A 17,222-nucleotide genomic window follows, 5' to 3' on the forward strand; every position below is an offset into this window, starting at 1 on the left:
AACTAAACCGCAAACAAACAGAGCAAGAACATCCCATACCACGAAACGAACATCAGAGGAAGTCAACATTGGAGAAATGATACCTATCTACAACGAAAACAAGAAACGGAAAAACCAGCAAGAGGACGGAGTGGCGCTTTTCAACCGCTACCGAGTAAACGAGTTGGAGAAACTACAATGGAAGATCAACCAGATGCAGCAACAAACGGAACAACCAGCACAAACGCTGCAAGGAAGCGAAAACGCAGAGATGGATCTGAACAACGATTGCTCGCAGGTAAGCCAGTCAGTTGTCACAAAAAACACTAATACGGAAAAGCTATGATAAGAGTCTGAAAATAAATAATTAGCCTATGGAATCAGTTAAACTTTTTCAATGTAACATACAAAGTATATCGAAAAACAAAATGAACTAACGCGAGTGTTAATACAAGAACAATATAAAATAGCATTAATTTCGGAGTGCTGGACACAGAAGGAGTTGGAAAATAACAAATACAGGATGCCAAACTACAACAACTACTACAGTTCACGAGACGGCGGATACGGAAGAGCTATGCTGATTCTACACAGGTCGCTGAGAAGCAAAACATCGAGTTGAAGAATACGAAGAATATACAAGCAGTAGGAAGATTGGTGACGGGCCTGGATTTGGCAGTAATATCGATCTACGCATCTACGGGAGCCACCATCGCTGAATTCAAGAACGGAATGCAGGATATTATTCGAAAGGTCAGTGTCTTCAAAAACTTCGTGATTGGCGGAGACATGAACGCACATAGTAAGCTTTGGGATGAACATCACGCGGATAACAAAGGTGAAGCGTTGCACGAGATCATTACAAATGAAAATGTGATTCTTCTCAACGATAAGAAACCCACTTTTTTCCCTGCGGAACTAAACAAGCGACCGTCAACCATAGATCTGGTTTTGTGTTCCCCAGCGATCTACCAACAAACAACAATACTGGTTTTGGACTATGGGATCGGTAGCAGACACATGGCGATAAAAACAACTATAGACACGAATGCAAGAATCACCGAGGGCAAAATCATCAACAAAAAGAAACTACTGCAAGAGATTCGCACACTGGATACAACAAAAGCAACCAACTTGAAGGAACTACAGGACGTGACAAAGAAGATCATTAGGACCTGCAAACAGATAAACAGATACCAACCCAAATACTGGTGGAGCGCTCAGGTAGAGGAGGCATGGAAGAACAAGAACGAAGCCAGGAAGAAGTTCAACCATACAGGAGCATTGCAAGACCTTGTTGATATGAAGAAAAAAGAATGCATATTCAACAACAAAAAAAACGAGCCAATGAAGAGTAAATTCCAGGAATTTGCGGCAAGTATAGATCCTAGCACTAGTTCTAAACTCTTGTGGCGAAAAATCGGATCACTTACAGGAAAAACAAGGAAATTCAGCAACACAACTGCGCCATTGGATCGGGCATCAGCAGAAGAGTTCCTAGATAAGCACTTCCCGAGAGGGAGAACTACCCAGCACAACAACTAATACCAATAACAGAGAACATCCTGGACACAGAAAACTGGAACCGAATACTGGATCGGAGGAAAAACCATCAGCACCCGGCACGGATGGAATAACATACGAAATGCTCAGAAACGTCAAAACGGATGTACGTGATATGATTATAACGGAGTTGAATGATATGTGGAAGAAAGGGAAAATAAATGATTCGCTGAAACTGATCAAGATAGTACCGGTACCCAAACCCGGACGCGACCCAGACGTCATCGATAATCTGAGGCCAATCGCAATGCTCAACTGTATACTCAAAGTGATCAACACAGCGGTACTAGGAGAAATTGAAACATTCCTTAGTAACAACGAAATCTTGCCCCAAAACTCTTTCGGATTCCGGAAACATCGATCTACAGCTACAGCTCTAAGCTACATAACGAACAAAATAGCCAACATCAAACGTAGCAAAAAAATCGTTGCAATCATATTTCTAGATCTGAGTAATGCATACAACTCAGTTATAACCAGCACGCTAGAAGGAATTCTACATAGCATCGGTATGCCACCAGAGATATGCGCCTGGATATATTCATTCCTTATCGATAGACAAGTACAGCTACAGTCAACAACAGGAACGGTAACACGCACGGTAAATGATGGCCTACCCCAGGGGGATGTGTTATCACCGACGTTGTTTAACGTCTACACAATGGCATTACATGATATAGACGTAGAGGGAACTGAATTGGTTCAATTTGCAGATGATTTTTCGGCTGTCATCGAAGGAGATTCTCTAGAAATGGTCAACCAAAGAGCACAGAAGTACGTGAATGAACTAGCTGCAAAGGCCAATGAACTCAATCTGAGCATCAACTCTGAAAAAACAAAAACACTTTTATTCCAAATGAACAAAAAAACTCTAGACATAAAAATCAATGGATTGAACATCGAAGCCGTGAACGCGCATAAGTACCTTGGTCTAAAATTCGATAGAGGATTCAACTTCGGTGCTCACGTCAGAGAAGTCAAAAGAAAATGACCGACCGCATGAATATGCTAAAAGTAATCAGCAGCAATAGGACAGGCGGTCACCCCAAACGATGGGGACAATCTACAACGGTTTAATACGAGGCTATTTAGATTATGGATCGACGGTATATGCTAATGCCAGAAAGACAAACCTTCAAGCGATTACAGTTGCCAGCAACGCTGGATTAAGAAAGGTAACAGGTTGCTCTAAAACCACACCAATCAACACGCTCTACGCGATCGCTAGCCAAACACCTCTGGAACATAGGAGAGAACTAGTAGCAGCTAAAGAAATCATTCGACATGTGCAGTTTGATAGCCCGGTCTGGTCGCAGCTAGAAGCCATGAGCAGCGATGACCTACAGGATAAAACTCTTTCTTATCTGGAATCAATATTTGTGAAGAACAAGAAATTACTTTTTCTAATTTCCAAAACTGTCCGAGTAAAGAAAAAAAAAAGCCACCGAGGAAAAGACCGAACTGAAAAACCCCGTAGGGGGGAAAAACAAACCACCGGATAGAGTATTGAAGCAGGCTAAACTGGGATGGCGGATGGGGAAATATCGGAAATGCACCAAAATCTACACCGACGGCTCCAAGGCGGAAGACAGATGTGGGATAGGCATTTTCGACGAAACCAACAATTATCGACTGAATTTGAAACTACAAAACACAGCATGCAGTATGTCGGCAGAGCTGGAGGCCATATACGTGGCGTTACAATATGTTGAAAAAGGCAAATCTACAATGCAGTTATTCTGACGGATTCAAAATCAGGATGTGAACTGATTAAACATCAAATGGACAATAACGAGCAGGATGAAATTATCCATGCGATAATAAGTAAGGCTGCGATGATGAAGTCAAAGATCCAGTGGATTCCGGACACGTAAACGTGCAAGGAAATGAGACGGCAGACGCGTTAGCAAAATTAGGACTGAATCAAACTAACGAAGCATCTAACAAGATATTTCCACACGACGCTATAAACAAGTGCAAGGAAATGGTAACGGAAGAAGTCCAAGAGTGGTACGTGAATTACACCCAAGAGGAAGGAAAAGGACGGAAGTTTTCCAGTTTCAGACTGAATCAACCCTAAACCATGGCATCAAAATCTATCACTAACCAACTCCGAAGTTAGAACACTAAATAGATTGATTGCGGGTCATGACTACTCACCATACTGGCTAAGCATCATGCACATCAAAGATGAGATGTACTGCGAGCTGTGCCAAACCCCGAACACCTCAGAGCACATTATACTAAATTGTATTAAACACTTGCATCTCCGAGACAAACACAAACTGGATTCTTTCTTTAAAATACAAGATGTATTTGAGACCAAAGATGTTGCAAATTTAAAAAGGCTAATTAATTTTCTTAAAGAACTAAAACTACAAGTATAAAGACTTTAACCTAAATCATAGACAACAACCGTACCATAATGTGACATAAAAACTGACTGGCGTTATAGCTACCTAGCTGTGCCATAAACAGATGTGACAGCCGTCACATCGAATGAGAAGGAAGAAGAAGAAGAAGAAGAAGAGTACTGCTTACAGTTTCCGCACTTGAAGTGCCCAGGGTGTTGAGTTTTGCCAAAAACTATTGATCTGTATCGAAGAAATCGAAAGATTCGGTGTTTAAAAACTTTTGTTGTTTTCTTGAAATTGAGCAAAATGGATATATGCAGTTTCTCAAACAAATGATTCAAATATCCTGATGGCATTTGAATCACGAAGATAGCTTACCAAACCCCAGCAAAGCAAGGTCACTTCAGCTACCTAGTTTCTAATAAAATAATATCATTAAACTTCGAATCAATCCCTAGTTCTATCGACATTGGGAACCGCTTCCGTAAGTAGCTGATGAGGGTTGGTCGTCATGATTTGCAATTGCCAACTCTACCCCTCTCGTATTGACCATTATACGTGAGGAATGCTTTCTCTTGGCCAACGGACCACCACCAGAACGTCAGCGACAGAAGGGACCACTCGCACTCACTCGTCCTTGGCACGTTGCGCTGCGTTGAATCGCCTATCGTCGTCGCCATCGAAATCGATCATTCTGCAGAAGAGCTGAGGGCTCGGCGGTTTCCATGCACCGACAAGAAAGGGCAAAAAGAAACATAAATACAGGAGGGTAGAGTGGATCCGAAAATATTGTGATTTTTATTGGCTTTTCCCTTGTTTTCAAAACTCTTCCAACATTTGCCGAACTCGTAAACAAAATCGATAATGAATGTAAATAGAGAGGAAAGGGTGCCTCGTTTATCTATAGCTGGCGATTTCCAAATCCATCCCAAGCGGTTTGAAATTGATTTTTGCTCTTTTCGGATGCTCATTGAAGCCTCACAAGGGTACTGCAGTTCAGTTGCTGTTGCAGGAGATAAACTAAAAGTGACAGCAGCTATGGAAGCGGAAATTTATTGACAAGATTGACCAGGCTATTAAAAGTCAATTTTCCTGTTCCATAAACCCCTACCACGACTAGTTTTATTATAATGCAGAAGGACTCTCAACAGGGAAAAATGATTGCTCATTTCATGGTCGGTTTCATGCTTAATTCCCGACAAGCACGGTCCCTTTCCTCTAAAGTAATTTAATTCCGGAAAATGAACCAAAAGCGGCAATTCAAATTCTAATCTTTTAAAGGCACCGTACCCGCACATAATGCGTCAATTACGTTTACCGTTTAGAAAATCTCAGTCTTCCTTAAACCAAAACGTGCTGGTTCTAATTGTGGCCCCGGAATATCGGCGGCACCGCCAAAAAGTGAACATCAACCACACTTTCAGCGATCGCGCGTGCCGTTGTAATTTAATCCTGTTCAAGTGTACACCGACCGCGCACTAATCTCTAATATGTAACCACGTGTGAAGGAGGCGAAAAGGACAACATCGAAAGATAAATATGAGCCCGCATGGATTACGTTTACGAGCGTTATCTAGGCGCCTTTTAGTCGGGTGTGTTTGCCACGGCCGGGTCACATTTGGCAGTTAAAATCTGATCTTCGAAGCGCTAGGGACGAGATGATATTCAATACAATATTCATAGACGTGCGTTGTTTCAGGACAGCAAATTGCCAACAAAATGTGTGTTTGTTTTCGGTGATATTGATTGGTGCTCTGTTATTCTGATGCCCGCTTATCTCATGAAGATGGTAATTTTTCAGTCAGTGACAAATATTGTGGTGTATCAAACTTGTACCAAACTAGTCAATTGTATGATGATGGTAATATTCACAAAAGGTGTCCAGTGAGTTCTGCCACTACTGAATTTTTAATGCTTCTTACAGATGTATTGCCACGTATTATGTAAACTTTTTTTTCAATCCTACTTTAGCACGTGCATGGCTTCTCTAGGAGTCGATTCTCAAAAGAAAACGCCTGGGCGAACATCGTGCGAGAATCGCAAATGTCCATCCTCCCAGCATCACATTTTATCACAGCCTTTTATCGCCACGCGACTCCCACAGACGAGTCGCCATAAATCAATTTGAGTTGAACTTGTAGAGTGTAGAGGTACTTCTGTTTCAACTTTTCCCCGGTATTGCATCAACTTAAGTTTTTTTTCATGCATTGCAGACGTATGTACTGCTGACCGGCGTATCGATTTTCCGGACCCGGAAAATCTCTTGTTCCGAATAAAACATTCACTTATACATATACAAACGCTATTCACATCTCACAATGCTGTAGCATAACCGCCACTTTTATGTTATCCTTGAGGGGATGCGGCAATTCGGAACATTTTACTCTTAGATTTTGCATACTCATTGAGCCCAGATCATTATGAGACTAACTTGACCTTTTTACTCGATCTATACTCGTACTTTATTCGGTTTGTTTTTTTGCTATTTCTGTCCTTTGGATTTATCAAAACAAAAGCGTAGATCAGATGGTATTTGCAAAGATTTGGAAATTGAGGTACGCCGAGAATTTGATAAAACCATCCGCGTAAAAAGCGACCCCAGTGTACGAGTTGAGAAAGTTTATAACAAGAGAGCGTATTTGCATTGATGGCACCCATCATTTGATAGGATTTTCCTAATAAGAAAATCTGCATCAACATTATTGTTTCTAGTGTTCACCAAACATTCGCACGGAAAAATAGTCATTTATTAGGACATAGATTGAATGAATAAGAATGTTCTTTAGAACTGTCAGTGTTCATTACTAATACCACTGAATTTTATCAACAATTATATTCTTATTGAGCATGATGACCGTACATTTCGTAGTTACTACTCCGTGATCGACCAGAACAATCGCAATTGCACAGGGAACCAATGGATGGAAGCATGGAACTTGCTCTCCAACCTCAATGTGCACAGTCCGAGAGCTCTAGTATTTTTGGATGGTCGATAACAGCGCTGGCCACGTCCTCACGGTCTTCGGGGATGGGAAGGAATTGATGATGCAGTTACTCGCTTCAGTACCTCTGCACTCGACACGAGTTCCTGCGGAATTTTGTTGGAATCTGGGGGTTAGGTTCTATGGCAGAGGTTCGTCTTGGTTAACGGGTTGCCAATGTGATAGAAATGAAAGGGTGGTATATTCTAATTGGATGCCGAAACGAGCTTTTTCGCTCATTTCGAATTCTAACAGTTACCTACCTGCTAGAACTAATTAAGTTTGTATAGGTAGGTATATGGATAGAAGATGGAAACGGTATGAAAGCCCATTTCCAGTTCTAGCGATTGCTAGAACATGAGAAATATATGAAAAGATACAAAGTACGAGGAATGGAACGGGCCTGGGATTGAACCCACTACCACCTGCGTGGCTGACCACCAAGCATGATTACTTTATCAACAATTATATTCTTATTACAGAATTACTTACGGATTTCCAGGACATCTTTAAATAATTATCAAACCACCGACCAATTCACTCCAGAGTTGTCTTGATCCAACGCCACTGATACAGACATCATACAAATTACAGACATTATACAGACTTTTGATTAATGTTACAGACTTATACAGACATTTGTTGATTTAGAAAACTTTGAGCTTTCATACATAATTCTGTTGGCTTTCCAATTGAATTACTTTGGGTTTTCAAACACAGTCCTTTTAGAATTCCAAACGGAAAGATTCTTTGATTCCTTTAGGAAGGCCAAATTACATTCAGGAGCTCGAAATAAATCCATTCGGATATCCATTCCGAATGTAATGCTTCTGGGTTTACTAACCGAATCCCTTCGAGCTTCTGAACGAAATTCTTTTGGACTTTCGAAATTAATCAATCTGAGCTTCTCAAAGATATCCTTCTGGATTTCCAAAAGGAATTATGATGGGATTCTGAACAAAATCATACTAGAATTCCGAACAGAATACTTTTAGGCTTCCGAACGGAATCCTTTGGGACTTTCGAAAGTAATACATTTGGACTTTCGATTAGAGCGTTCTGGGCTTCTGAACGGAATCTTTTTCTGCTTCTAGACAATGGATTCCGATCAGAATACTTATGGGATCTCCTAACGATTAGAAAACTCAGTGAGAGTGCCATCCGAAATCCAAAAAAGAGCTCCTTTCAGAAAAGCAAAAAATCTCCGTACGTAAACTCAAAACAAGCTCTTGATAGGAGTTCTATTATATTTCTGAACGAAATTCTTTTGAGCTTCCAAAACAGAATTCTTTTGGGTTTCCGAACTAACCTTGGTAGCCTACCGAGCGATATTAGTTTGGACTTTACTTTCAAACGGAGTCCTTTTAGACTTTCTAAAGGAATACTTTTGGAATACCGAGTGGAGCCATCTGGCCCTCTGAATGGATTTTTTTCTGTTTCTGTACAAGAAATACCAATTACCAGAAGCCAAAAGGATTTTGTTCGAAAGCGCAAAAGGTATTGATTGGTTCAAAAGTCCAAAAAGAGTTACGTTCGGAAGCCCTAAAAAGTTCGAAAAACCAAAGGTTCTCCTTTTGTAAACCCAAAAGACGTCCGTTCCGTTCTTTGGGTATCCAAACGGAATTATTCCTTCTGTCCCTCTCCTCCAAACCGAACTCTTGTGGACTTTCCAAAGGATTTACAGTTGGAAAATTTCATAAATATTATCAAATATGAAGTAAATGGAAGGGCGTCTGCAACCATTGACGACACCCACTTCAGAGTAAAGGCTCCCCCAGACCTAAGCGATTTCATTGCCGTGATGGCAACAACTAGTTGCCGCAATTCTGTCGTTCCGCAATTCCATCGCAGTCGTCAAGCGATAAAATCGCGTCGAATATGTTTGGGGGAACCTTTAAGGTGCTGCACCGAAAACAGTTTTTGACGTCATGCCGCCACAGATATGTTTTTAACGGCGCGCCGCTGTTCAAAATCTGCCACGCGCCTGTTAAAAAATCAGAAGGATATTTTTTAATTTCAAAGGATGTTCGGAGGAAATTCCGAAAAGTTTTCCAAAGAACTTCTGAAGAGTTTCCCGACAAAAATACGAATCATTTTCCGGGGAATTTACGAAGAGTTTCCTAAGAAAATTCCGAAGAGTTCTCCGAGGAAACTTTGATACAATTTTCAACGAAATTCCGAAGAGTTTCTGAAATAAATTCCAAGAGTTCTGAAACAAATTCCAAAGTGTCTCGCAAAAATTTTGAAGCGTTTCCAGAGGAAATTTCAAGAATATACGAAAGAGTTTTCCGAGGAAAATCCGAAAGTTTCCAGAAGAAATTTTGAATCGTTTCCCAAGAAAATTCGGGAGAGTTTCTTGAAAAAAATCCGAAGAGTTTCCATGAAAAATCTAGAACTGTTCTTCGAGGGAATTTTGAAGCGTTTTCCAAAGTAATTCCGAAGAGTTTCCAGAGGAAATTCCGAATCTTTTCCAGAGGAAACTACGAATGTTTCTAGAGAAAATTTAGAAATTTTGAAGAAAAATTCCCAAGGAAAATTTCAAAGCGATCCCTTAAGAAATTTGGAACAGAAGCATTTAGCGAGAAAAAATCGAAAAGTTTCCCGAAGAAATTTCGAATCATCTCCCAAAGAAATTCTAAAAAATTTTCCGATGAGATTTTGAAGCTTTTCCCGAAAAAAATACGAAGAGTTCTTCAAGGAAATTCCGAAAAAAATTCTAAAATTTTACGGGGAATTTCCGAATAGTAGGAAGATCCTAGGCGTTTTCAGAGGAAATTTTGAAGCGATTTTCAAGGAAATTCCGAATAGTTTCTGAAGTTAATTTCAAAGAGTTTCCCGAGAAAATTTTGAAGCGTTCCCGAAGAGTTTTTCGAAATTTTCCAGAAGAAATTTCGAATCGTTTCCCAAGTAAAAACGGAAGAGTTTCTTGAAAAAAATCCTTAGAGTTTCCATGAACAATTTAGAATTGTTGTTCGAGGAAAAATCGAAGCGTTTTCCAAGGTTATTCCGAAGAGTTCCTACAGGACATTCCGAAGCTTTTCCAGAGGAAACTACAAAGCGTTTCCAAAAGAAATTTCGAAAAGTTCTCCAAAGAAATTTTGAAGTGATTCCCAAGGAAAATTTCGAAGCGTTTCCTTGGGAAATTTCGAACAGTTTCTCGAGGAAGCATTTCCCGAGGAAAATTCGAAGTTTCCCGAAAAAAATTCGAATCATTTCTCGAGGAAAGTTGTCCGATGAAATTTTTAAGCTTTTACCAACAAAATCCGAGGAAATTTTGGAACGTTTTCGAAAATTCCGAAGACTCTCGAAGAAATTCACAAGCGGTTCCAAAGGAAATTCCGAGAAATTTCAATGCATTTCCCAATGAAACTCCGAAGAGTTCTCCAGGGAAATTTTGAAGCGCTTTCAGAGGAAATTTTGAAAAAAATCTAAAGAGTTTCCCGAGGAATTTCCGGATCATTGTAACCGTTCGGTTCCAATACTTACTTGTGCTCCAACACAAGTCCTTTTTATCCAATATCCCTTCTGAATATGACCAAATAGAACAATTTTATTCTTCTCACTCTTATTGGACAAATGTCAACATGAATGTGTGTTTTTTTCACTAGTATCACTAGAGTCTAGCATCGTTCAAGTGCGGACGCTTTTTACATCGCTGGTCGATTAATTTACATATTGTTATCCGTTCGATTGTGTTATTTTAGTGTTTTATTTGTGAATCCACGGGGTTACCGTACTTTGTTCGTTACAGCTGGTGCTTCCCCGCGGAAGCTAGTGGAGCCAGGATATTTGACCTCCCTTCTCTCCTTCAGGTTAGTACCTCGCCTGTACGGGACCTTTCCTTCCTACGCAAATCATTGCTCCCCTTCAAAAGTTTCCCCTTCCTTATCAAAGCACCTTCTCTCCAACCTCTCATCCCTCACCCTAATTTTGTCGTTGAAAACTCTTCTCCCCTCCCCATCGAATCGGATCTCCTAAGGGAGGCTTCCCCTTTTGTCTAATGTCTAATGGGAAGTGTCCTCCGACCTATTCGGGAGCAATCATTATCCGATTTCGGTCACTGTCCACGCTTCGCCCCAGACTTCACCCGGAGGCCAAGATGGCACTACGTCGCTGCCGACTGGGAGGCATATGACCACCACCTTCGACGCGAATTTAAACAAAACACACCAACAAGAAGTAGCAGGTGACACTCTCGACGAAGTTAGATTGAAGGCTTCATACGCGATTGGCAGAGTGGAGGAATGGCTCAACTCGAGACGGTAATCCCTTGCACACCACAAGACGGAAGTCGTGGTAGTGCATAACCGTCATGGGTTGCAACAGGCTAGGATAAGAGTAGGGACCTGCACAGTTAACTCCGTGAGGTCTCTCAAGCATCTGGGCGTGATGATCGATGATAAGCTCAGTTTTACGAGCCACGTCGATTATGCATGTCAGCGAGCTTCATTGGCGATAAAATCTTTATCACGAATGATGTCCAACAGATCGGCGGTGCATAGTCAAGCGCGTAGGCTGATAGCTGGCGTAGCATTGTCTATCATCCGTTATGGCGTGCCGGCATGGGCCGTAGCATTAAAAGCCGAGTACAATGTAAAGAAATTGATCAGAGTACACCGGCTGATGTGCTTACGTGTCGCGAGCGCATATCGCACCATATCATATGAGGCGGTGTGCGTTATAGCTGGAATGATGCCGATCGACACACTCTTAGAGGAGGATGTGGAGTGCTACAACGAAAGGGACTCGGTGCAAGTGCGACGTGTCAAGAGAGCAGCTTCGTTGCTCAAATGGCAAAGAGCATGGGACACCGCAGTTAAATGTCGTTGGACCCACAGACTAATTCCAGATGTGTCCAACTGGGTTGATAGGAAACATGGTCAAGTCAACTTCCACCTAACACAGGTGTTGTCTGAACATGGCTGCTTTAAGAAATTCCTACACAGGTTTGGCTTCGCAGATTCTGCGGAGTGTCCTGAATGTGTTGGTGAGGTAGAATCGGCAGAGCATGTGATGTTCGCATGCCCGCGATTCGAGGTAGAACGCAATACCATGCTGCTTATTAGTGGTATGGATACAACCCCGGACAACCTCGTCGAGAGGATGTGCCGGGAAGAAGCTATATGGAATGCGGTGAACACAGCATCTCAACAGATTATGTCGAAACTGCAGCGGTGGTGGCGTCTTGAACAAAACCAACGAGTGCAGTAGGGGCACCTGTGATGCAGTGAGCACTTTGTTCACCCCGACAACCAACATGCCGCGGGTGGGCTGCGGGGACCTCAGTATGTAGATATAGAGGCCATTGCGGTTCACGCGCGGTGGTTGTTGTCGGAGTGCTCGTCTCCAACGTGAGATTATGATACGGACCGTTAGGTTACTATCATAGCTTGCGATCGACGGGTGGTGAGGTAGCCACCCTTGAAGTCGATGCTGTGTGTATTGACGTCAAGTGCGTTAGCATAGGCGTTAGCGTTCTCAATAGTACCGGCCTATTTCACTAACCTCTTGTGTATACGCAGATGGGATTCTGCTGGTTATGGTTGGAGCCATCAGCTGTCCGGACCGAGCATCAAGTTGGGTGACCAGCCCATCCCCAACAAAAAGATTGTAAAAGTTTTCGGAGTCTCCATTGACCGGAGCCTCTCGTTCCTTCCTCACTTCCGCGAAGTTAAAGTCAACTGTCGGACTAGAGTCAACCTAGTTCGGACCTTGTCTAAGCCTCATCGAACCAACAACAAAAGGCTCCGGTTAAAGATCGGGCATGCTGTTATTGATAGCCGCCTACTCTACGTCCTCGAACTGACCTGTATCGCCCACCGTCACCTCGTCGAAACTCTGTCACCGACTTTTAATTCCTACGTTCGAGCCGCTTCAGGACTATTACCCTCAACACCAGCCGAGTTGGCCATCTGCCGCAAAGCCGCCACGTTCGCCGCAGCCACCTCTGGAGAATACAGAGTCCCTCTTCTCACTGAAGAGGACCGAATTCTGCGCTCGATGGCCGACTTCGGTCTCCCCCCAGTGGAGCGAGTCCACTGGCATGGAGCGAGGAGCTGGCACTCCTTATCAGCCATTATAAATAGCTCTATAGCTTGCAACTTCCGCAGGGGTAACAATTCCATGGCTTTTAGAGGGTCGGTGGCCGAGCTCCTAAACAGAGATTTTCATAACCACGAACACATGCTAACGGTTGGATCGGTTCCGGGCTGTGGAGTTGGAATTGGGGTCACCTGGACCCTGGACAGTGAAACCGTCTCTGACAGCCTCCCGGATATGTGCAGCATCTTCTCGGCTGAAGTCACCTACCCGCCCAGGAAACCCATCCTTGTCCTGTCTAACTCTGTCTGCTTCATTTTCACATTCCAGAGAAACGGGCATAAACACCCCTGAATCCAAAACATCTTAGCGAACATGCTACCGAACACGACCTTCGTGCTTAAATAGTTGGTAATACAAATTAGTGCGAGAATCGTGTGTTCTCTACCATTTAAGTTGAAAGAAGAATCAGATGGATAATTGTGGCTGATATGCAAGTGTTTCTCCCATTTTGTAAAATTGTTGAAAGTTTTCTGGAAGTACGCTGTCAATTAATCAATGTTACTGAAGCCGAAAATAATAAGTTTTAGGTATAACAATTCATAGACTGTTAGATTATAGTTAGTAGAATAAGGTTCCAAACACCCCCAAAGATTCTCGGACGACTATACGATTTCCTGGTAGTTCTTTACGTCTGTGGTCTGAAAACTGAAAGAAAAACAGTCCTTCTGTGTAGCAGAACTGTCCTCCAATTCTGGATTTCTCCTATTTAATGAACTATTTTTTGACTTGGAACGTGGACGCGCTGCTAACATAAATGTTCATTATAAGACAACTTTGCTCAACCGAAATAAGTAAAATCATGAAAAAAGCAGAGGATTGTGATTAGTTTCATGCCCTTGCTAGATTGGATAATAAATTTGGATCAGGAAACTACAAACCTAAACGTAATAAATTTATGAATACCGTTCAGCGTTATGGTAAATCAAATATTTCGATTGTTCGCCGAGTGACAACAGCTGCAAAGCTGTACAACTCCTTAACTAAAGAATACATGGAAGCGGTCAAAGGGACATGGCTTACGCAGAAACTGCTATCAAGGTTGTGGAGCGTTAACACGTAAGTTGGATTTCTGCGTCCGACGCAAGTAGATTCGGATGATCATTTTGTTTGGCTACAACAAAGGTGACATAAATAGTTTGATCAGGACTCATGGGTGACAGTAAAATGGCATTCGATAGTAATCCGGAAATAAGAAGGCGAGGTGCGCAGCAACCATGGTGAATCATTTGGGAAAAATTAGTTTGAAGACCTTCCTTCGACTACGTGGCTCATGGCATGCAGAATAAAAACAGTTTCCACAGCACAAAGGCAAAGCTTCTTTGCTAGATGATTATTGATATAAATATAATCCATTCGAAAATATTTTTTTATTTTCAGAACATTTCAAATTAACACTTTACCAAGAAAAAACACTAAATGCAATACTGAATTTCTATCGCTACGTAATAGAATAGACTTCAAAAGAATCGGGCAAGTAAAACACATCACTGGTCACAATATCGCATACCCCGCGTTATCCAGCATCCTATTGGCGCAATGCGCAGTTCTTCTGCTCACCCTCCGGTACGGCACCATCTCTATAGATCGCACCGGTACTGTCTGGCCCTGGCAGACACCGGCCACGTGCAAATCAAGAAAAAAAAAGTGCACTACATCATCCACCATTCAAGCCATTTAAAATCCATTAGACACAATGTGTCTATTCCTCTAAGTTTTGGTTCTTATGTTTTGGTGGTTGTTGTCGTTGCTGCAGTTAAGGAGTGGCACTCTTCATTATCGCCCGACTTGACAGGTTGTCTTCGGTTGACTCATCCATCCGCAACATCAGAAACGGTTATTCATGTATGTACGCTACGCTCTGACTGACGGAGCTCGTTTGCTGTTACTTCTGTTGCCACCTCCCTTTCGCCACCATCTTGGGAGAACAGTTTCTTTTCCTCTAGTAGTCTTTGTAAGCAGGTGATTTTTCATATCTACATTTTCTGTAAGGTTATGATGGAAATTATTGTTCAAATAGTTTTTTTATCCAGTGTTGAGTCACATTGGATGATTACTTCTTGATTAATTCATGACATCACAGTCCGTCACCACTACCGCTGGAGTGGACACTTCACACGAAGGTATTTCGTAATGAAATAGACACAGATTGCAGCTTTACCAAACGAGGGAACACACCCATTCTGCCGAGGGCACGTTCCAGTCACGCGAGTTGATAAGAAACCCGCCAGATTGTCTACCTTTATGAGCAGAGCTCTTATCAATCTCCGTTATATTTACAAACAGACCATTCAAGTGGCTCGCCAAAATTGTTAAAACAAATCACATCAACGAAAGAAACGGTGTTTGGGATTTGGAATGTCACTACCATCACAGACAGACTCACGGATACAGCGAGACAGGGCAGGGCTTGGCCCTCGACCGATTTCACTCCTCCCTGATGACGACGATTTTTCTAACCTGCATTCGCTGGCCGCAACCCGCTGCCGATGCATAATGCTAACATAAATCCTATCACTAGATGCATCTTGGACCACTTGTTGTATTCTTTACGCGATACACATTACTGAAAATGGTTTGGCCAAATAACTCCTGGAAGCAGCGCTTCAGAATTAAAAATAAAGCACTCTGCCACCGCTGCCCCAAACGACGAAACTCACGCACACCGCAAATGTACGGTACACAAACGCGCACTCATACAATTCAGGTTTTCCACTGTGGAATGTGTGTTGTAGAGCTCCCGAACACAACGTTTAAATCCCTTTAGCAGGTAGTCGCGCAAAACACTTCCAACCGCCGCGGCGTCCGATCTCAAACTGAATGATGAACAGAATGTATGAATGGTGTTGAACAGAATGTAACGAACGAGGGATCTGTGTGCGAGCGGGCGAAGAGAGTATAGCGCTTTTCAAGAGAGCTACTCATGACAGAACAAAATACGTTACAAATTAGTTTTATAAAATCAACGCACATGGTCCTCCGTTGGTTCTATACAGCTCTTAAAACGGCACTTTAGATTAAATTTAATAAACATTCGTAGCAGATCCATCTGAAGATCCAGTGCTTAGGGTAAAATGCCCAATAGTGGACCCCCTAGTAGCGGAATTTTGCTCTTCCTGTCATAAGGCTTAGAAATGTTCAACATATTAACTCTGCTTGATATTCAACAACAAGCTCTGCATCCCCTCTTTACGATACATACATAAAACACCCAAATATACGACGTTATTCGTTGAAATTAACATTTTAAAGTCTAACTGAATTCGCCCTATAGTAGACCCCTTGGGGTCCATAATAGGAAATTGCTTCCCTATAGTCGACACTTCATTTGATTTTCATGTCCCGTTTCGGGACGTTCTTCTTCCCTATAATGGACCCCCCAAAATATTCCTATAATGGACACTCTCGTGTTTATTTTTTATAGAATTGTAAAAAATCATCTAATTTGACTTTCCATAGCATTTCCAATGCATGTAATCAAATCATAGGACTGTAAGGTAGGTTTTCCCGATAGAATATCATAGCAAAATGTTGACATTGTGCAGTAATAATGCAAAAATGGCTGGAGGGTCCACTATTAGTTAGGGGTCCACTATTGGTCAATTTACCCTATTTACCTGATGTTTCACTACAAATGTGAAGAACCTGATACTGACCTGATAACTCCTCCAGGAATAGGTCTACTAATTACTTCAGGAAATTCTCCACTAATCGCCTCAAGAAATCCTCCAGTACTTCTCTAGGAGTTCCTCCAGGACCTCCTCAGGAATTCTTCCCGAAATTCCTCCAGTAATTCCTTCAAGGATTCATCCAGGAATTCCTCCAGGAACTCCTGCGGGAATTTCTCCAGGAATGCCCCCAGGAAGTTTCGCGATCATGTCGCCAACAATTATTTCCGAAATGTCTTCGGGAATATTTCCAGGAATTCCTTCTAAATTTTTATTTTTTTTTAGTTTTTATTAAGGTGTTTTTATAATCTACAGACTAAGTTCAACACCGGTTCCTTCTAAAATTATTAATACAAAATTTCTCCCAGAAGTTTATCCGGAAGGACAAACTGAATGTTTTTTTTTTTAATTTTCTAATTAAATAAATATTCGTATTGAACAGTCACAATCGATAATATTATGAGAATGAGTGGTAGCCGTAGCGTGGACTCCATTTTTCCATTTGGGTCTGAGAAGTTGGAGGCATAATTGAGTCAAAAAAACCGGAGTGAGTTTGTCGATATAGTAAGAAAGCATTG

The 17,222-nt window shown here is 41.9% G+C and overlaps 1 protein-coding gene across 2 annotated transcripts in view; it reads right to left on the reverse strand.

The window, feature by feature from the left end:
- Nucleotides 1-15,787, reverse strand: part of LOC134208769 (neurexin-4) — a 98,795-nt gene extending 83,008 nt beyond the window's left edge. For both annotated transcript variants that reach the window (XM_062684698.1, XM_062684697.1), the window contains exon 1: nt 15,437-15,787. In XM_062684698.1, coding sequence (XP_062540682.1) covers nt 15,437-15,503 — 67 coding nt within the window. In that variant the 5' untranslated portion in view covers nt 15,504-15,787. The remainder of the gene's footprint in view (nt 1-15,436) is intronic.
- Between the last annotated feature and the right edge of the window lie 1,435 nt (nt 15,788-17,222).

This window comes from Armigeres subalbatus, chromosome 2, assembly GCF_024139115.2.
Source record: "Armigeres subalbatus isolate Guangzhou_Male chromosome 2, GZ_Asu_2, whole genome shotgun sequence".
NCBI lineage: Eukaryota > Metazoa > Arthropoda > Insecta > Diptera > Culicidae > Armigeres > Armigeres subalbatus.